A 17982-nucleotide genomic window follows, 5' to 3' on the forward strand; every position below is an offset into this window, starting at 1 on the left:
TTGTGTGATCTTGCTTCTAGAATTGGTTAGGTGAGCTCTAGCTAGCCCGACACATTTGTTGCTTAATTAGTATCTTTGGAAGATGCTAGAGAATATAAATAAAGGGGTGTAGTCTTGGCTAGACCGATAGTTTTAATTTCACACTTGTTTCGGTTAGCTGACGTGATTAATTTTAGAAATGACTATTCACCCCCCTCTAGTCCGCCATCTCGACCCTATAAGGAGAATGCTAATTGATCTCTAGTAATAGGCCCAAAGGCCTATTGGGCCCTTGGATCTATGCCCTGATCGGGGGCGTCCAACCCTAATATGGTTGGTGAGCCCTCGTCGCAGAACGCCATAAATAGGAGGTGAGGGCCGGGGTGCTCAAGTCATGAGGTTCACCTGAGCCACCTAGCACCCCACCTACAGTCCTAAACCCTAACTGACCATAGAGGGGGCGCTGCTAGTGACGAGAAGCGCCGTCACCGCCTATGCATCACGTCGAAGGACTGCTACGACGCCAGGCTACCCTATGACCTCTACACTAACCTCGGACGACACGCTACTGCACCGCCACCGAGTTATCGCCAAACACTACGATGGTAAGCCCATCTTTGTCCAAGGCGATTGATGGTTTGCACCCCTTCATCTCTCTCTCTCTCATTCTATCTACTGTTACTGCATCAGTAGATATTCTAGGACTCACGATTTTATTCAAAAGCATGTAGACTCACTAGATCTATGGCTAGTGATCCTGTTTTAGGTTTAACAGATGTATCATGCCAAATGCTGAGATAGCCCCCCCTAAAAATTAAACTTAGAGTGGAACAGTATGGTTAGCCCTTGTCACAAATCCTTGCATACACTAGCGGACCAACAACTCGGTCAACCTGGGGGATGCCTTCCTTGGTTCCACGCAGGATGAAAATGGCAGAGAAAAATTCTATTCGATATTGTTTCATTTCAGCCTTTGTCCCACCAATTTTTGTATTCTAGGATTTTATTTCCATATTTACAAAAACTATATCGGGAGTATCCCGGCCATTTTTGGGAAATCCCATTTTCGTTTTAGATGAACCCACATTAATCCCTTTTTCAATCTATGTGAGTGTGAAAAATAACGGGTTGATGAATAGAGAGAGGATTGAAAGCACAAATACAACTAGGCATAAGAATTTAGTAACAAAGATGTAGCCCAGGAGTATACCGAACATAACTCCAAAGATGCAGTTTAAAGGGTTCAGCTTCCATCGATACCTTTTTAGGTTGGCAAACGTTTCTTTGAGGTCGGCGATGAGATTATCGGTGGTCTTGGACTTGACGACCACATCGTCGATGTAAGCTTCGATGTTGTGGCCGATCTGTTAATCGAGGCACATATGGATTGCCCTTTTGTAGGTCGCTATGGCATTCTTGAGCCGAAGGACATGGTGGTATAGCAGTACACACCAAAAGGCATGATGAACAATGTCTTGATCTGGTCTTCTTTCTTGAGGGAAATCTGATGATAGCTAGAGTAACAGTCGAGGAAGGAGAACAGTTTGCAGCCGGCGAAGGAGTCTACAACATCATCTATCCGAGGCAGACCGAATGGGTCTTTAGGGCAGTGTTTGTTAAGATCGGTGTAATCAACACACATTCTCCATTCTTTATTCTTTTTTTGAACAAGAACAGGGTTTGCTAACCACTCAGGATGATACACTTTTTTATGAATCCGATAGCTAGGAGCCATTTTATTTCTACCCTAATAGCCTCCTTCTTATCTGGCGTGAATTGTCAGAGTTTCTGCTTGATCGGTTTGGCGATCGGTGAGACATTCAAGGAGTGCTCGATCTTCTCTCATGGTACCATCGGCATGTCTATAGATTTTCAAGCAAACACGTTGGCGTTGGCATGTAGGAAGGAGATGAGCGTGCTTTTTCTATTTGGGGTCGAGGTGAGCCCCAATCTTCATGGTCTTAGAGGGGTCGTCGAGACCGAGGTCGACCTCCTTGGTTTCCTTGGACTTGGTGGAGGTGCGAGGAGGCTCCAGCGATGTGATCTCTAGGTCGTCGATGGGCACCATCTTAGCGTCGATGACCACATTGGCCATCTAGATGGAGAGGTCGGTGGCTTCAGCGAGGGTGAGACTCTCTGTCTCACAGGCATAAGCGATGGAGAGGTTTACCCACAAGGCTAGGACTCCTGCAGGCAAAGGCATCTTCAGCACTAGATAAGCATAGTGCGGTACAGCCATGAACTTGGTCAGAGCTGGTCGACTAAGTATGGCATGATAGGTGGTGTTGAAGTCAGCGATGTAGAAGTTGATGTGCTCGATGCGGTAGTTGCTTGCCATGCCGAACTGTACCGGTAGGGTGATCTCTCTAAGCGGTTTGGATGCCCTGCCGGGTACCACACCCCAGAAGGAGTCTGAGGGTGTGAGATCTATTATCCCAAGGCCCAACTCCTTTAGGGCTCCGATGAAGAGGAGGTTTAGAGTGCTCCCACCATCGATGAGCACTTTTTTGAAAAGCACTTTCTGGACGGTTGCATTGAGGACGAGAGGGAAATGCCCTATGTAGGGGATGTTCGCCCACTGGTCAGCCCTGCTAAAGGTGATGGGGACCTTAGACTAGGGGTGATAGCTGGGGTTAGTGGTGGCGTCTTCTGTGTTGACGGCGAGCACCCGGTGGGCGGCAAGCTTCCGTTCTCTTCTGCTCTCGGTGGAGGCAAGGCCCCCGAAGATGGTGGCGACCACCTTATCGTGATCTTGGAAGGCACTGTTGTTGCCCCTAGGTGGTCGGCGGCCTCTGGCTCTGTCGTTGCTGTCGTTGTCTGGCTTTTTGGCCTAGAACTCCTTAGCCAAGCCGAGGCAGTCCTTCATCTTATGCTTGGTATTCTTATGGAGAGGGCACGAGCCATCGAGGATCTTTTTGTACTACTCGTCGTAGTTACGCTTGGCGTGAGATTCATCAACGACGGCGACGATGTGGTCTGGCCAGACTTGGATTCTTCTAGCTGATCACGGCCGCTGTCCCGATGATGACTATGGTCATCATAGCGACGGTCACTGTGGTGTTGGTCATTGGGGCGATCATCGCTGCGGCGAGTTGGGCGATGAGTGTCCACATCCTCGTTGAAGCACACCTTGGCTTCCTCAGCATTGGCGTACTGGTTGACAGTCGTGATCATCTCGCCAATCCCTATGGGCGGCTTGTGGTTGAACTTGGAGTGAAGCTCACGGTGATGGAGTCCTCGGATGAAGGCGGTGATGACCTTAACTTCCATGATATTGGGAATAGAATTCCTCATCTTGGAAAAGCATTTGATGTAGCTATGGAGGAGCTCAGACAGCTTCTGGTAGATGCGGTTCAGATCATGCTTGGTGCCTGTCTGAGTACACGTAGCCATATAGCTACCGGTGAAGACTTTTTCAGCTCTTTCCAGGATTCAATGGAGTCTGGGGCAAGGCTTGTGAACCAGTTCATGGCGGTTGGCATGAGCATGATAGAAAGATAATTCGCCATGACACTGGTATCTCCTCCAACACTGCGCATAGTAGTGGCGTAGCCTTTAGCGACTATGTGGGGTTCATCCTTCCTTTACCTTGACCCTAGTGATTTTGAAACCATGGGGCCACTGGAGTGTTTGGAGTGTCCTCTTGAAAACTGGGGGCCCTTCAGGGTTGTTGGTGCCGTGATCAGTAGCGTTGCCGGTGTTGAGCGGCTCGAGAGCTGAGTCTAGGTTACTGTACTCTTGCTTGTACTCTTGGTGGCGACGTACTTCTTCTTCATGGCAACTGAAGCGGTGTTCGTCAATGCGTCGTTGTGCGTCTCGAAGATTATTGAGGTGCACTCGGACGTCCTGGTCAACCCCCTGGTCGTGTTAGCGAAGGTGCTCGATGCGGTTGTCCCTAGCTCCCCCCTAGAGGGGTTGCCTATCATCATAATGTTGGTCGGTGAAGCGGCTTGGGCGGCGATCGGATCTTGGCGTGGCTGATCGACGGATCGAGCTTGTGGGGTATGAAGGTCTCTCATCCTAGCAAATCTTGTTGACCTAGCAGTGCGCCGCTTTAAGCATGGCGGCGACCTTGGCAACCTCTGGTGTCTATGGGAGCCGGGCAAGCTCATTGGTGGCCACGACCAAATTGGCGCTTGGGGTCTTGTAGACATCGTGGCCGTCAACACGAACAAACTCGTCATCGAGGTTGCGTTGGAGCTGGCATGGCCTTCCCTGCGAGTCGAGCTGAGCCTTGACCATCGCAAGGGTAGCCTCATTTGCTCAGTGCTGCACTCAGTTGAGGTTCCTATTGACGCGAGCGGCACAGTCATCCTCGATTTCTCCTTCCCACGGGGGGCTATCAACGCTGGCATTGAAGATTGCGCCCCCACGGAAAGGAGAGGAAGTAGTTCGGTGGTGGTTTCAACGACGGTCTTCATAGAGCCCTAGGACTCAGAGTCGACGTGCATCTAGGATGGTTTGGAGGGATGCTCCGGGGCATCGGTCGACGTGCAGCATGTTGACGGTCGACGGAGGCTGGTCGACGATCTGGTCGGTGGGAGATTGGACATCTCTAACCTGGTCGGCAAACTTGCCCCTTATGGCATCCTGGTAGGCGGTGGCGATGTTGATGAGCCCGAAGGGCAGAGCCGCAACCCTTAGAGTTTGCCGAGTAGCCTCCGATAGATCTGAATCGGAGGGTGGTCGGCGCTGAACCAGAGTGTCCAGAGCCAATTCGGCGATGGAGAGGCAATCGGCGAGCTTCTGACCAACCTGATCGATGGATGCGATTAAATCGTCATTGTTGATCTGTCTCCTTTGGTAGCGAGAAAGCAGGCGGTGAGTTGTCGATGAAGGCGACCTCGAAAGCGGTTCTAAGATCGGATCTGCTGTCGCAGGTGTTAGGGTGATCGGCGTAGAATCAATCTGCACCGGCTCGATGAGCTCTTCGACTCCGTCAGCATTGATAATCCACGAGATCGATCCGACCGTAAAGTTCTGGCTAGGCTGTGGGAGGGATGAAGAGCTTGCGGAGCGTACCATCTTATTCGATATAGAAACAACACGCACACCCCTACCTAGCGCGCCAACTGTCGACAGAATATCGTCAGCAGTCTTCCGAGGGGTATCCCACGAAGGTAGATTGATCGGCAGAGATGCGTGTAATCGAGAACAAGAAAGCAATAGAGACACACGAGTTAAACAGGTTCAAGCCATCAATATGACGTAATACCCTACTCATATGGTCTGTTGGATTGTATTGACTATCGTATGATATTGTGTGTTTGGAGGGTGTCCCTGCCCGCCTTATATAGTCCGGAGGACAGGGTTATAAGTCGGTTAGATCTGAGAGATAACCAGAAAGTAATAACAGATTACAATAATTATATGATCTTATGTATCCTAACAGATCTCATAGTATCTTCAGGATATATTTTTCAGTGTTTTGCGAGAGACGCTGAGCAGCGTCGTGCCCCGCAAGGCTTCGTCTTATAGGCTGGGCCATCCCTTGGGGCGCAACCCATATGGCCCGCTGTGGATTTCCGAGGTCGTACCCCCCACAACCACACAAATATTTATAAGCTTATAAAAATTTTGATAAAAATTTCAATGATAGATTGGTATACGAAGGATCCAAATAAAATATTTGGGCTTGTCAAAATATCTCTAGAAGCCTTGAACAATTAGATTTAGGTCTCGTTTGTTTCGGCTCCTGCGGCTCCGGCTTCCACTAACAACGGCATTGTTCATGGAGCTGTTTTTCTCTCCTTTACACTGTAGCAGCACTGTTCACCGAAGTTGTTTTTCTCTCTCCTACTTTTTGTCTCGCTGTTCACGGAGCACTGTTCACGGGAGCCGGCGGAGCTCGTTTTTCTGGCTCCTACGGCTCTGGCTACAATGCGTGAACAGTGATAGAGCCGGAGCACACAGGAGCGCCGTCAAAGAGGACCTTAGCTTTAGGAGAATGAGAAAAATATGTAGAACGATCTAGAAGATTTCAAAAAACATTATAATCGATATCTATATGTGTTTTAAAAATTTTGCATAGCAAAATATGGGATACAACTAGCGTGAATGCAACATACATTAATGCTAAATGCATTCATGCTAGTTGCGTCTTATGTTTTGACTGTGGAAAGTTTATAAACACATTTAGATATCAATTAGAATGTTGTAGAAAATTTCTATTTTTTTTATAATTTTCCACTTTCATAGAGCTAAATCTATATGTTGGAATCTTTTAGGGCTCGCTTGGATCCTTAGAATTGAATTCATTCTAATAGTTATAATTTTATGCATAAATTAATTAAAGCTAATATGGTTCTGTATGGAATATATTTGTATATTATTGTTAGCCATACAAGGAAGATACTTATTATTATATTTTTACTATAGGGAAGCGAATTGAATGTGCTATAAGTTGGAGAGTAGAAATATAATAAGGTGATATATATATATATATATATATATATATATATATATATATATATATATATATATATATATATAATCAATTTCTATCTCTCACTCTATGAATTTAAGATGGGCTTATATGTGAACTTAGAAAAGTTGTGGAATGTCAAATTCAAGCTAAATAGCCTAATCCATCAAGTAGATTCTAATTCATCCAAAATGAAAGGATCCAACGGTGCCTTTGAGATATTTTTATATGTTGTATAAATATAAATATTTTATTTGGGCTCGTCTTATCCTAATTTATTTTATGTTTTTTTTTCAAAATTTGAGAAGTTTAGAGACATTTTATATAGTTTAATAGCCTCATTATGTAGTATATATATTTACTGATTTTATTTAAAAAAATATAAAAATCGTCTTAAAACCAGTTCAAAACCGGACTAGTTTTAGAGTTCGAATCAGACTAGTTTTACATAGTTTTAAAATAAACCTCTTTCCTTACCGTACTAATCAAACCAGGTGGGTGTGGACGGCAGGGTGTTCCGGTCCTACGGTTGAAACGAAACCCAATTGCTCCCGTTCGCCTCTGCGGGCTGCGGCCTGGCTTTCCCTTCTCGGCTCCTCCCGTTCGCGTGCGGCCGTGCGCGCTCTCTTCCTTTCTCGGCGCCTCTCTTTCTGGCGGCGACGACTGACCCAGAGCCTCCGCCGACCTAGCCAGGTGCCCAGGTCTTCGTCAGGCCCTTCGCCGGCGACGAGCACCCACCAGGTATGCCCACCGCACCCCTTCCCCTCCTGTGCGAAACCGAGCACCCAAACCCTAATCCCTAATGCAAGCTATTTGTATTCGGATCTGATTAACTACAACTACATACATGCATTAGGCCTACTCACTTTGTTTTTTTTTTTTTTTTTTTTTTTGCAAAAATTATCGGGTGTATATGTGCACACCCATGTCCTATACTGGCTCCGCCCCCTGATTCTGATGCTCTGTGATGATTGTGTGATAGTGCCCAGATGAGTTCGAAGAAGGTTCCGTACCACAAGCATCGGGAGGCTGAGGAGGCGAGGAAGAAGGTTAGGGGTTCAAGTCCCTTCTTACCTTTTCATGTGACACTTCTTTTCCACTTGTACTCTGTGTTCATATTTTGTTTTGACTGCTTTGGTATGTGAAGAGGGAGGAAGATGAAGCTGCGCGTGTATATGCGGAATTTGTTGAGTCCTTCAAAGGTGATAGCTCATCTGGGGCTAAGTTTGTCCGAGGTGGTGTGATCGACCCCAATGCAAAGCTGAAGACTGATTCAGAAGGTTAGTGGCAGGGGTTTCATTTTTGCATACTTCCTCATAGTTGCCTTCCCACTTTGTAGTTTCATTATCTTCCAAGATGGATATATGCATTGTTTCTTTTATTGCTCCAATTGATCAAGAGATCGGCCTTTTTATTCATTCGGCAATGGCAGGTGGAAAGTCCAAAGATGGGGGGTCTGTTCCAAAGAAGGGCAGTAGGTAAACGGCAAAAATACTTGATTTCTAGAAGATGGTATCCTGTGGTACCGCTGCTACATCTTTAGATGGTCATGCGGCCAATATAACCAGAATTCAGGGACATGGCCTAGCTTTGATTGCCTTATGCTATATACTCGGCACATACTTTTCTCTTCTTTACAATTATATGCTTCTTAAACCGTCTGTTAATTGAACTTTGAAACTGTAACCAAGTGCTGAATGCAGTCTAAAACAATGATAAGGGTAATCTGAAGAAGAAAATTGTTTGCTGGTCTTATGAATGGCCATGCCATCTTGTTTCATGTCTAGTGTTTCGGTTGCACTTATCCTGTAGTTTCAACCTGACGGAACAATTCATTGTTGCTACATCAGCTTGTGATGGTATTACACTAGTTTTGCCTTTTGATTTCATGTTTGTTTATGGTGTTAGCACTTCTGTAGAGGTCACAATGCTTCATCATTGGTGATCTTACATTAGTGTTTTTGACCATCTAATAAAAATGTTCTAGGGTTCCAGGTAGGCATGCTAGGTATCTACCTTATAGAACTTTGGATTAGTGTGTTGAATATCGTATAAGGTAGTCATATAAGGTACTAGGCATGCTAGGTTGAGTATGGAGAATGTAGTCATGTTGGATCTAGTCAAGGGGTAATTAGTTAGACGGCACTGTCTCAAATTTGTGGGATATAAAAGTAATGATGTTTTCTGTATATTTAGGGGTGTTCTGTTAAGAACTTTAAAGCTTATCGTACCTTTATATTGTAGCTAGAGTTTCTCATGCCAGTAATGCTGATTTAGTTCCAGAGTTTTCAGCCACTTAGAATCTTCTAATTTACATGTCTACAGTCTACTCCTGTATCTTTTTTGGGGTGTGTTTGGGCTATAATTTTTCTCAAGGGGTGTGTGTGGGTGTGGGTTTGTTAGAGGAGTCAAGGGCCTATTGGGCCTTAGCCCGTTAGGGTTAATTAGTCGCTTGCTTAGGAGTCAAGTAAACCTCTCTATATAAGGAGAGGAGATGTATCAATCTAATTAAGCAAGAGATTAGAAGGAAATCCCTTCTCTCTCTTGCCGGCCGTGGGCGAAGCCCCGCGGCCGGCCTCCCCCAGCACCCTTGCAGCCCTAGCCGCCGCCGCTGTGAACAGTACCCTCGGACACTGTAGCACGCCCTCTCATCTCCATCCCAACCGGCCACATAACATCTGGTATCAGAGACCATGGCTGGATCCTACGCTGCTGTGCCCTTCTCCACACCGCTCGGCGCACATCCCTGGGCTGTGCCGGCCCTGTTCTCCGCAGCGCCGCCGGACGGATCCTACGCCGCCGTGCCCTTCTCCACACCGCTCGGCGCACATCCCTGGGCTGCGCCGGCCCTGTTCTCCGCAGTGCCGCCGGCCGGATCCTACGCCGCCGTGCCCATCTCCACGCCGCTCGGCACACATCCTTGGGCTACGCTGGCCCTGTCCTCCGCAGCTCCGCCCGTGTTCACCACCGCCACAGCCACTGTGGCGCCCTTGCCTGCGCAGCAGCCTGCACCTTCCACAGGCGCCTTCGGTGAGTGGATGGCGACCTTCGACCACCTGCAGCGCCAGATGGACGTCCTCGCGACCCTCGTCCATAACATTGGCGCACAGCCGGCGTTGGTGCCCTCATCCGCGGGCGCGCAGTCGGCGGGCCTCGTCCTCGGCGTGCCGGTGCCTCCATTCACAGGTGCACAGCCGGGCGATCAGATCGCCACTGCGGCAGCAACCGTGCAAGTGGCGCTTGCGCAGAAGAGTGATTGTCAGTCTGCGACGGTGCGATTACAGGCTGCAGCAGGCGGCCTCCTAGCGCGGCGCCGACTGCAGGAGATGCGCCGGCAGATGCATGAGGCGGCCTTGACGGCGATCGACCTCGGCAAGGGGGGGCACGACCTCGCCCCGTCGAACGGCCAACAACAACCGCGCCAACCCGTTGCTGTCTCCAGGCGCGAGCATGGTGCTGTTCCCGCAGGCGGCGCACTCCAGTTCTATGGGAGTGATGATAGAAGAAGCGCACTCCTCTTTGTCACCGGCGGAGACGCACTGCCTAGCGCTGCCGCGTTTCGCTGTCGGCCGCCACGAGGTCGTCTCCGCTGGTCGCTATTGCGATTGATTCGAGACAGCCGTACCCGTGCAACCCTCTCGTTTCGATGGTCTCCATGGGATCTAGGCGGCTACACGAGCCTGTCCAGCACGCGGAGGGTGTCCGCCGCATCTTCAGGATTCAAGAATAAAGAGTCGAGTTTATTTGAAATAAGCCGAGATGTAAAAGGCTTGTTCTTAGGTGTTCAGTTTGTGTCTAGTGAAGCCATAGTTAGCATCATTGTTAGGTCGCAGCTCGAGGACAAGCTGCATGTCCGGGTGGGGAGTAGTGTTAGAGGAGTCAAGGGCCTATTGGGCCTTAGCCCGTTAGGGTTAATTAGTCGCTTGCTTAGGAGTCAAGTAAACCTCTCTATATAAGGAGAGGAGATGTATCAATCTAATCAAGCAAGAGATTAGAAGGAAATCCCTTCTCTCTCTTGCCGGCCGTGGGCGAAGCCCCGCGGTCGGCCTCCCCCAGCACCCTTGCAGCCCTAGCCGCCGCCGCTGTGAACAGTACCCTCGGGCACTGTAGCACGCCCTCTCATCTCCATCCCAACCGGCCACATAACATCCACATAACAGGGTTGTGTTCAGCGGGCGTGTTTTAGATTTTTCCGGATCAGGGTTACTCCCTCTCCTTTGTACTTTTCTCGATCTTCTTAATGAAACGAATACACAGATCTCCTGCGAAGAACTCCTAACTTTTGCACTCTTCTCAGTGACCAGACTAGATTGACTTGAAAATTCATGTCCTCTTGTGGAGTGGAAGCTTTAGGATCAATTTTACTTTTTAATACAAATTATGATCGCTTCAAGCTTTGTTGGGGAATCTTAATTCCATTGTTTGCATCATTATATTATCAGGATTTTGGTTATAGCATAAGCCAAAATAGCAAAGTTGAAATTTCACGAGTTGAAGTGAGAATGCCTGAAATACCATCATATCTGCAATTCTTTGCTTCTGTTGTTCTCATAACCCCATGTTACTTAGGTGTATTCATAGATACCTTATACATAGCATTCTTTTCTCCAGGTACGTCCCATCCTTCTTGCCACCATCATTTGCGAAAGAACCTGAGAAAAAGGTTAGGACACTTCACACTTCCCATATTCTTATGATTTGCCTCGGTCAATCTTTATAGTTCCTTTGGTTAAGCTTTGTCTGGACTTGCAGAAGGAAGAGGAGAGGCCAAAGGAAAAGGAAAAAGGAAAGCCACGAGTAATAGATAAATTCTTGGAGGAACTTAAGTTTGAACAAGAGCAACGGAAAAAGCGCAGTCAGGATCGAGATCACCGCCATGAAGGTCGTCACAGTGATAGCTCCATGGTAGGCACTTGTATGTGTAAAAATGATTATTTTGTTTTGTTCCATACTTCCACGAGAGGATTGTGTGGATTAATCAATATTTTGGAAATATTATATGTTAAAGTTACTAGGCTGTAGAATGTAGAATATCAATATTTTCAACACGTTTGCAGCTTCTTTGAACTGTTCTTAAACTGATGTCTAGTTTTTCTTTTCATTGATGCTTAAAATTATTTCGTGCAGCCCTCTAGCCGGTTTGATGAACTACCAGATGAATTTGATCCGACTGGAAGATTTCCAGGATCATTTGATGATGGTGATCCTCAAACCACCAACTTATATGTTGGCAATCTATCTCCTAAGGTTGCTTTCTCTGCTGCATTGTTCCGTCATACTTGTATGCATTATCTTGTTAGCTTTACATGCTATGGTGTTAGGTCGATGAGAATTTTCTTTTGAGGACCTTTGGTCGGTTTGGACCTATTGCTAGTGTCAAGATTATGTGGCCTAGAACAGAAGAGGAACGCAGAAGGCAAAGAAATTGTGGTTTTGTTGCCTTCATGAATAGAACAGACGGACAGGCAGCAAAGGATGAGATGCAAGGTTAGTGTGCACATCCATGTAGTGTTAACCCATCTGGATAATGTTTGTTCATTGTTTATGGGAACTTGAAATGCTTTTTTTGGCCGGTATTCTTACCTTCAGCTTAATTGATGATTTATTTCAGGTGTTGTTGTGTATGACTATGAACTGAAGATTGGATGGGGTAAATCTGTTGCTCTTCCATCACAGGCTTTGCCTGCTCCTCCTCCAGGACACATGGCAATCAGAAATAAGGAGGTTGCTTCTTTTGTCCTTTCGCGCTGTATTAAATTCTGATTTCATCTGAATTTTTTCTCATGATATATTTGCAAGTTTTAATAGAATGTGATGTTTTTGGTATTGCGAGTTGTTTTTGACGATCTTTTTCTTCATTTTATACAGGGTGGTACAGTCATACTTTCTGGTCCTGGCGGCCCTGCTGTTGCATCTGTTACACCACAAACCTCAGAGCTGGTAGGGGAAGTTGTACATGATCCGTTATTAATTCATCTGTTATTTGTTCTAGGATGCCATTCTTTATCCTGCAGCATTACTTTTTTTACTTGTTCCATCTAGTGATCATGTTCTCTTTCTTTCTTCTTTTGGTTTATGTGAGTGCACTAGTACAGTGATCTTGCTATCAAGGTTATCCTGTTAGTGTCACCGTAAAAGAATTAACATTGAAAATTCTGCTATCTTGCTTTGAGTTAGATTGTGAAGGATGAATATTTCGTACTTCATAATATTAATGTTTCTTAGAAAATACTTTATCTCTTGAATTGTGTAGACTGTAGACTGAAGGTAAATTCATTACTTATCTTGCTGAGAACAACTTAATATTAATGTTTTCAAAGGTCCTCATTTTGCACACGAGTTAATGCCCTTATTGTACACCACTGCCTTGATCTAAGGTCTCAACTTACGTGCTGTTCTAGGGCCTGTTTGGATCACTGAGTTACCTTCTAGGCCATCGAAACAGGTGGACTAAAAGGACTAATTTTTAGTCCAGCCCAACTAGTTGTTAGTCCCTCGGCAGTCCATGTATCCAAACAGCGAAGGACTAAATTTTTAGTCGCCTAAACTTTCACCTAAACTTTAATTGGACTAACAGCTAGTCCAAGTCATCCAAACAGGCCCCTAATATCTGATAAGTACAGATATAATTTCTGGTTTCTGGTTACGTATTTGTTGCTTCTCATGTGATTGAATAAGTTTTTTTCTGGAACATGATATCCTGTGATACTGCATTATATTAAATGAGTGATTATCTGTTGGTAGATTTATTTCACATTATGGATTCATTGACTTGATAGGTCCTTACACCAAATGTTCCTGATATTGTGGTTGCTCCACCTGATGATGGACGTCTTCGGCATGTGATTGACACAATGGCTCTGCACGTACTTGATGGTGGATGTGCTTTTGAACAAGCTGTAATGGAGAGAGGGCGAGGAAATCCTATATTTGATTTCTTGTTTGATCTTAAATCTAAAGAGCACACATATTATGTTTGGAGGCTATACTCATTTGCTCAGGTACTTGTTGCTTTCTATAGTTCAAAATTTAAAAAATGGCATCTCAGGGTTCTAATGGCATAATATCTCTGTCCCTTTTATTCATTCATATTTGCTATTCTTAGTTAGAAGTTAGACTATAAAAAAAAACTGGACCTGCGAGGGTATGACCACCCTCAGGCATTGCATTAAGAAGAAGACCTTCTCACGCAGGCCCAGAAGACCCCCGAACCCCTGCCCCACCCTTACACAGCGGCACCGTCGCCCTGTGAGAACGGGCCGGTCCTTAGACCTGTGCTTTGGCGTGGGACAGACGAGGGGATTTTTTTAACCCTAGCCTGAAATTCGCTCCCACGGGGAGTCGAACCCAGGACCTAAGGAGTGCCGCCGGGACGCTTTAACCAGTTGGACTAGAGGCCCTTTGGCAGAAGTTAGACTATCAAAAGTATTATGCTGCACTTCTGCTGATGTCCATTGTGTCTGTTGCACAACGAGAACTTGTTAAGGTGTCAAATAGGCGTCACTTAGTTTATATTTGTTTTTCTTGCTCAACAGAACTTTATATGTATGATCATATTATGGCTGGAACATATATTTTTTTTGAGAACCAAGTCAATATTTATTACATCCATGAAATTTCAAGTAACTACCAAAAATGATTGCGCTGATAGAGTGCTAACAGCTTGTGATATTTGTAACATAGGGTGATACTTTACAACGATGGAGAACAGAACCATACATCATGATCACAGGAAGTGGAAGGTAATAGTTTTGAACAGTACTTCAATAGGATGAATATGCATGGTATCTGCTTATTGACTTTCTTGACAAAAATGTAATATGCAATTCAGATGGGTTCCACCTCCCTTGTCATCCAACAGAAGCCCTGAACCGGAATCTACATTTGCTGCTGGTAGAAGCAGGGTAAGTAACTGTTAGACGTAATCAGAGCATTAAATTGTTCTGTTGATGTCAAATAAATAAATGGCTGTTCTGTTACAATACTAAATTTGTGCTCCCCTCTTCAGCGTGTTGAAGTGGAGCGTACATTGACTGACTCACAGCGTGATGAATTTGAGGACATGCTGCGAGCTTTGACATTAGAGAGGAGCCAAATAAAAGACGCCATGGGATTTGCCTTGGATAATGCTGATGCAGCTGGGGAGGTAATGTGTACTTTCTAATATTATCTAATTAGCTCTATTTTCTTTTCTTTTTCTTCACTCTTTTGCATTGTTTAATGGTACTGTGACTTATTTATCTATATACCCAATCACCCACATTGAGACCAGTTAATAGCTTAATGGTTATGTGTCAACAACAAAATGAGTGTATGTAGTTACTGGATTCATGTGGCCACGGACTCACAGTTGACTGACTGTTTGAAGGACAACCCTTGTGTTGACTGATAAGATCGGTTTTATTTTTATATAAGAGGGAAGTGAGTAAAACTTGCGACATGTAAAGTATGCATACAATGATTGTTGAAATGGTATCAATTTGCAACATGTAAAGTGTATATTGATTGATGAAATACTATCTTTGTTCCTTCACCAATGTACACTATTTTGTTCCTTGGGCGTCGCTTAGATGATATGTAATAACTGTTGAGACCTGGTTTTGTTTTAAAATTTTGTTGTCTTTATAGTTTAGCTTATTATTTGTTATTAGGCAAGTCTTCTGTGATTCTGGTTTTTAGACTTTTCTCTTCCACATGATGTATCTTCTGTAGTTCTCATTGCATGATTGTTCATTGTCTTGCATTCCAGATTGTTGAGGTTCTTACAGAATCATTGACACTCAAGGAGACGTCTATTCCAACAAAGGTTGCTCGGCTTATGCTGGTGTCTGACATCCTTCATAACAGTAGCGCACCTGTGAAGAATGCATCTGCATTCCGAACGAAGTTTGAAGCTTCTTTGCCAGATGTTATGGAGAGCTTCAATGACTTGTACCGCAGTATCACTGGAAGGATTACTGCTGAAGCTCTGAAGGTAACTTATGTTGCGCCATTTGTTGAATACTCGAGCTTATTTTTATCCTTGATGTTCTTACATGTCTACATGGATTTATTACTGTTCTACAGGAGAGGGTTATGAAAGTTCTACAAGTTTGGGCAGACTGGTTCCTGTTTTCTGATGCATTTCTGAATGGGCTGAGGGCTACTTTTCTTAGATCAGGCAACTCTGGTGTCGTTCCGTTTCACTCGTTATGCGGTGATGCACCTGAAATTGAAAAGAAAGGTAGCTCTGAGGATGGAAATGATGGATTTAAGCTTAATGAAGATGGTGCCTTGGCTACTGGAAAGGCAGCAGCAACAAAGGAGCTATTAGGGCTCCCGCTAGCTGAACTTGAGCGCCGCTGTAGACATAATGGCCTCTCTCTGTGTGGTGGTAAAGAAATGATGGTCGCCAGGCTGCTTAACTTGGAAGAGGCTGAGAAAGAACGAGTATATGAGAAGGATGTTGACATGAAATATGTGCAGGGTGAACAGCATACTATTGGAAGTGGTGTGAATGCTCATAGTACTTCAAAATTGGGTGAAAGTCCTAATGGTGATGAATTAGATGTCTCTCGGAACAATATGAGAGCTGGTAAAGGACGTTCTGGAGAATCTGCTTCTGCCGAACTTGAATCATTTCCAAGCAAGAAGCCGAAATATGATCCTGTTTTGCCAGCTTCTAAATGGAGTCGAGAGGATGACATCAGTGACGATGAAGATAGAAAAGGTGGTCGAGGCTTGGGATTAAGCTATTCATCTGGAAGCGATATTGCTGATGATCTTGGAAAGGTCGATACAACAGAAGCTAGTACTGACCACACAAGTCATCATCATGATACGATTGTTGATGAAGAGCACAGGTACTTGTCCGCGTTCAATATTTTTACCATTTCCATGCTAGTTTTTATAAGTGTCTGCCAAGCACATACTTAGGCGTCGTTTGGCGCCGCTGCCAGTGGCTCCGGTTCCACGCGCACTGTAAGCACTGTAGAGCGAAGCAAAACGGTTCTGGCTCTGGCAAAACATAACTGCGAAAGTGGAGGAGTTACTGTCTTGGGGCTCGGGTGGCTCTGCTATAGTACTGGAGCCGGAGCTGCATGGAGCCTCTTCAAACATGCCCTTATTTTGTTGGGAAAATGGTGTTCTTGCCCCTTACACAGATGTGCAATTGTAATTTTGCCCTCGTTTTTCTAACTTTGTGATTTTACCCTTAACTGTTCATAAGTCAACGCGATTTTGCCCCTGGTCAACGCGAATTTGCCCCTGTTTTTACCGTTGACCAGGGGCAAAATCGCGTTGACTTGTGAACAGTTAAGGGCAAAATCACAAAGTTAGAAAAACGAGGGCAAAATCACAATTTCACAACAAAGTAGGGGCAAGAACACAAGAGCCCCTATTTTGTTCGACTAACTCCAATGCCTTCTTCTCTGCAGGCAGAAGTTGAGGCAGATTGAAATTTCTGTCATGCAGTACCGTGAATCTCTTGAGGAGCAGGGTCTGCGTAACTTGGATGAGATTGAGAGGAAGGTTGCCAGCCATCGAAGGCGGCTTCAATCAGAATACGGTTTATCCACTTCAACTGATGGTGCTAACAACAGGCGATCTTCTGGTATGTAAAGGGCAGTAAGGACACCTGCTTATTTGATAGTATCATTTCTTTTGGATTTGAACTTCCATCATCGTTGAGATTTTCACAACTTCATATATTAGTTTATGCGCTAACAATGAACCATGCTGTACCCCTCAACTGCATTTAGTATATGTTCACCATATGTTTTTGGAAGCTAGTTATACACACTTTAAACAATATTCTATTTTGCAGAAAGAACATCATCGGAGCGGAAAGAGAGGCATGACGATGCACATGATTACCCTAGGAAACGGCGTCGGAGCCAGAGTAGAAGCCACAGCCCTCCAAGAAAGTCACAGGAGAGGGATCGAGAGCACAATCGCAGTAGAGACCGATCGCATGGCAACGATGCCGGGAGGGATAGGGTACGCGAGAAAAGTGCAAGCCGAGGGCGAGATGACCAATATGACAGAAGCCGAGACAGAGAGAAAGACAGGAGAAAGGGGAGGTGACCGACCTGCCATTCACCATTTGCCTGGACCGAAGGGCCCAGGAGCAAGGCGATATTTGAGCTGGGCTACACGCCCACCAGGCCACCAGCAGCAACATCAGTAAACACAGGTGACCCTGGTCTGCTCCATGCTTCATCTGTAATAGGAGTTTCGAGGGTTTTAAGTTGAGGTTTTGTAGAGAAGACTTGTTTGTAACTGGTTAAAATTTTGTGGATTAAGATGTACCCGATGTGTAGTTTATGCTCAAAACCAATGTTGGATACACCCAGACCCAGAATTGTCAGCATCAGACAACCGAGGTATGGACTGTGATTCTGTTCTTCCCTGGTGGGCTGCTGGTTCATGTAGATCTTGCATGGCTTCCCTGGTAGAGGCTGGTTCGTGTAGATCTTGCACGGCGTGCGAGTACTGTTGGTGCGTGTCGGCGCATGCGTCGACAATGCAGGCTCCAACTAACGTGCGCACGTGCACAAGAATGTGTTGTATCATGCTGTAGCATGCGAACATGTGCGCTA

At 45.5% G+C, this 17982-nt stretch overlaps 1 protein-coding gene across 1 annotated transcript; it reads left to right on the plus strand.

Moving 5' to 3' along the window:
* The first annotated feature begins 6943 nt into the window (after positions 1–6943).
* On the plus strand, positions 6944–17731 carry LOC136475835 (protein RRC1-like). Its single transcript, XM_066473474.1, has 18 exons — positions 6944–7144; positions 7386–7452; positions 7551–7683; positions 7836–7881; positions 11015–11066; positions 11156–11308; positions 11531–11650; positions 11725–11890; positions 12015–12127; positions 12272–12343; positions 13183–13404; positions 14087–14145; positions 14235–14307; positions 14412–14549; positions 15153–15377; positions 15470–16245; positions 16819–16994; positions 17208–17731. The coding sequence occupies exons 2-18, from the start codon at positions 7393–7395 to the stop codon at positions 17465–17467; spliced, it is 2844 nt and encodes a 947-aa protein (XP_066329571.1). The 5' UTR covers positions 6944–7144; positions 7386–7392; the 3' UTR covers positions 17468–17731.
* The last annotated feature ends 251 nt before the right edge of the window (positions 17732–17982 follow it).

Source organism: Miscanthus floridulus, chromosome 8 (genome assembly GCF_019320115.1).
Source record: "Miscanthus floridulus cultivar M001 chromosome 8, ASM1932011v1, whole genome shotgun sequence".
Classification (NCBI taxonomy): domain Eukaryota; kingdom Viridiplantae; phylum Streptophyta; class Magnoliopsida; order Poales; family Poaceae; genus Miscanthus; species Miscanthus floridulus.

What these genes read in the sequence shown, in the direction of transcription:
- LOC136475835 (XM_066473474.1), top strand. Translation starts at nt 7,393, where the DNA reads ATGAGTTCGAAGAAGGTTCCGTACCACAAGCATCGGGAGGCTGAGGAG. An exon ending in GGCTATACTCATTTGCTCAG is followed by an intron (nt 13,405 to 14,086) that starts GTACTTGTTGCT and finishes TTTGTAACATAG; the next exon opens with GGTGATACTTTACAACGATG. An exon ending in TAACAACAGGCGATCTTCTG is followed by an intron (nt 16,995 to 17,207) that starts GTATGTAAAGGG and finishes TCTATTTTGCAG; the next exon opens with AAAGAACATCATCGGAGCGG.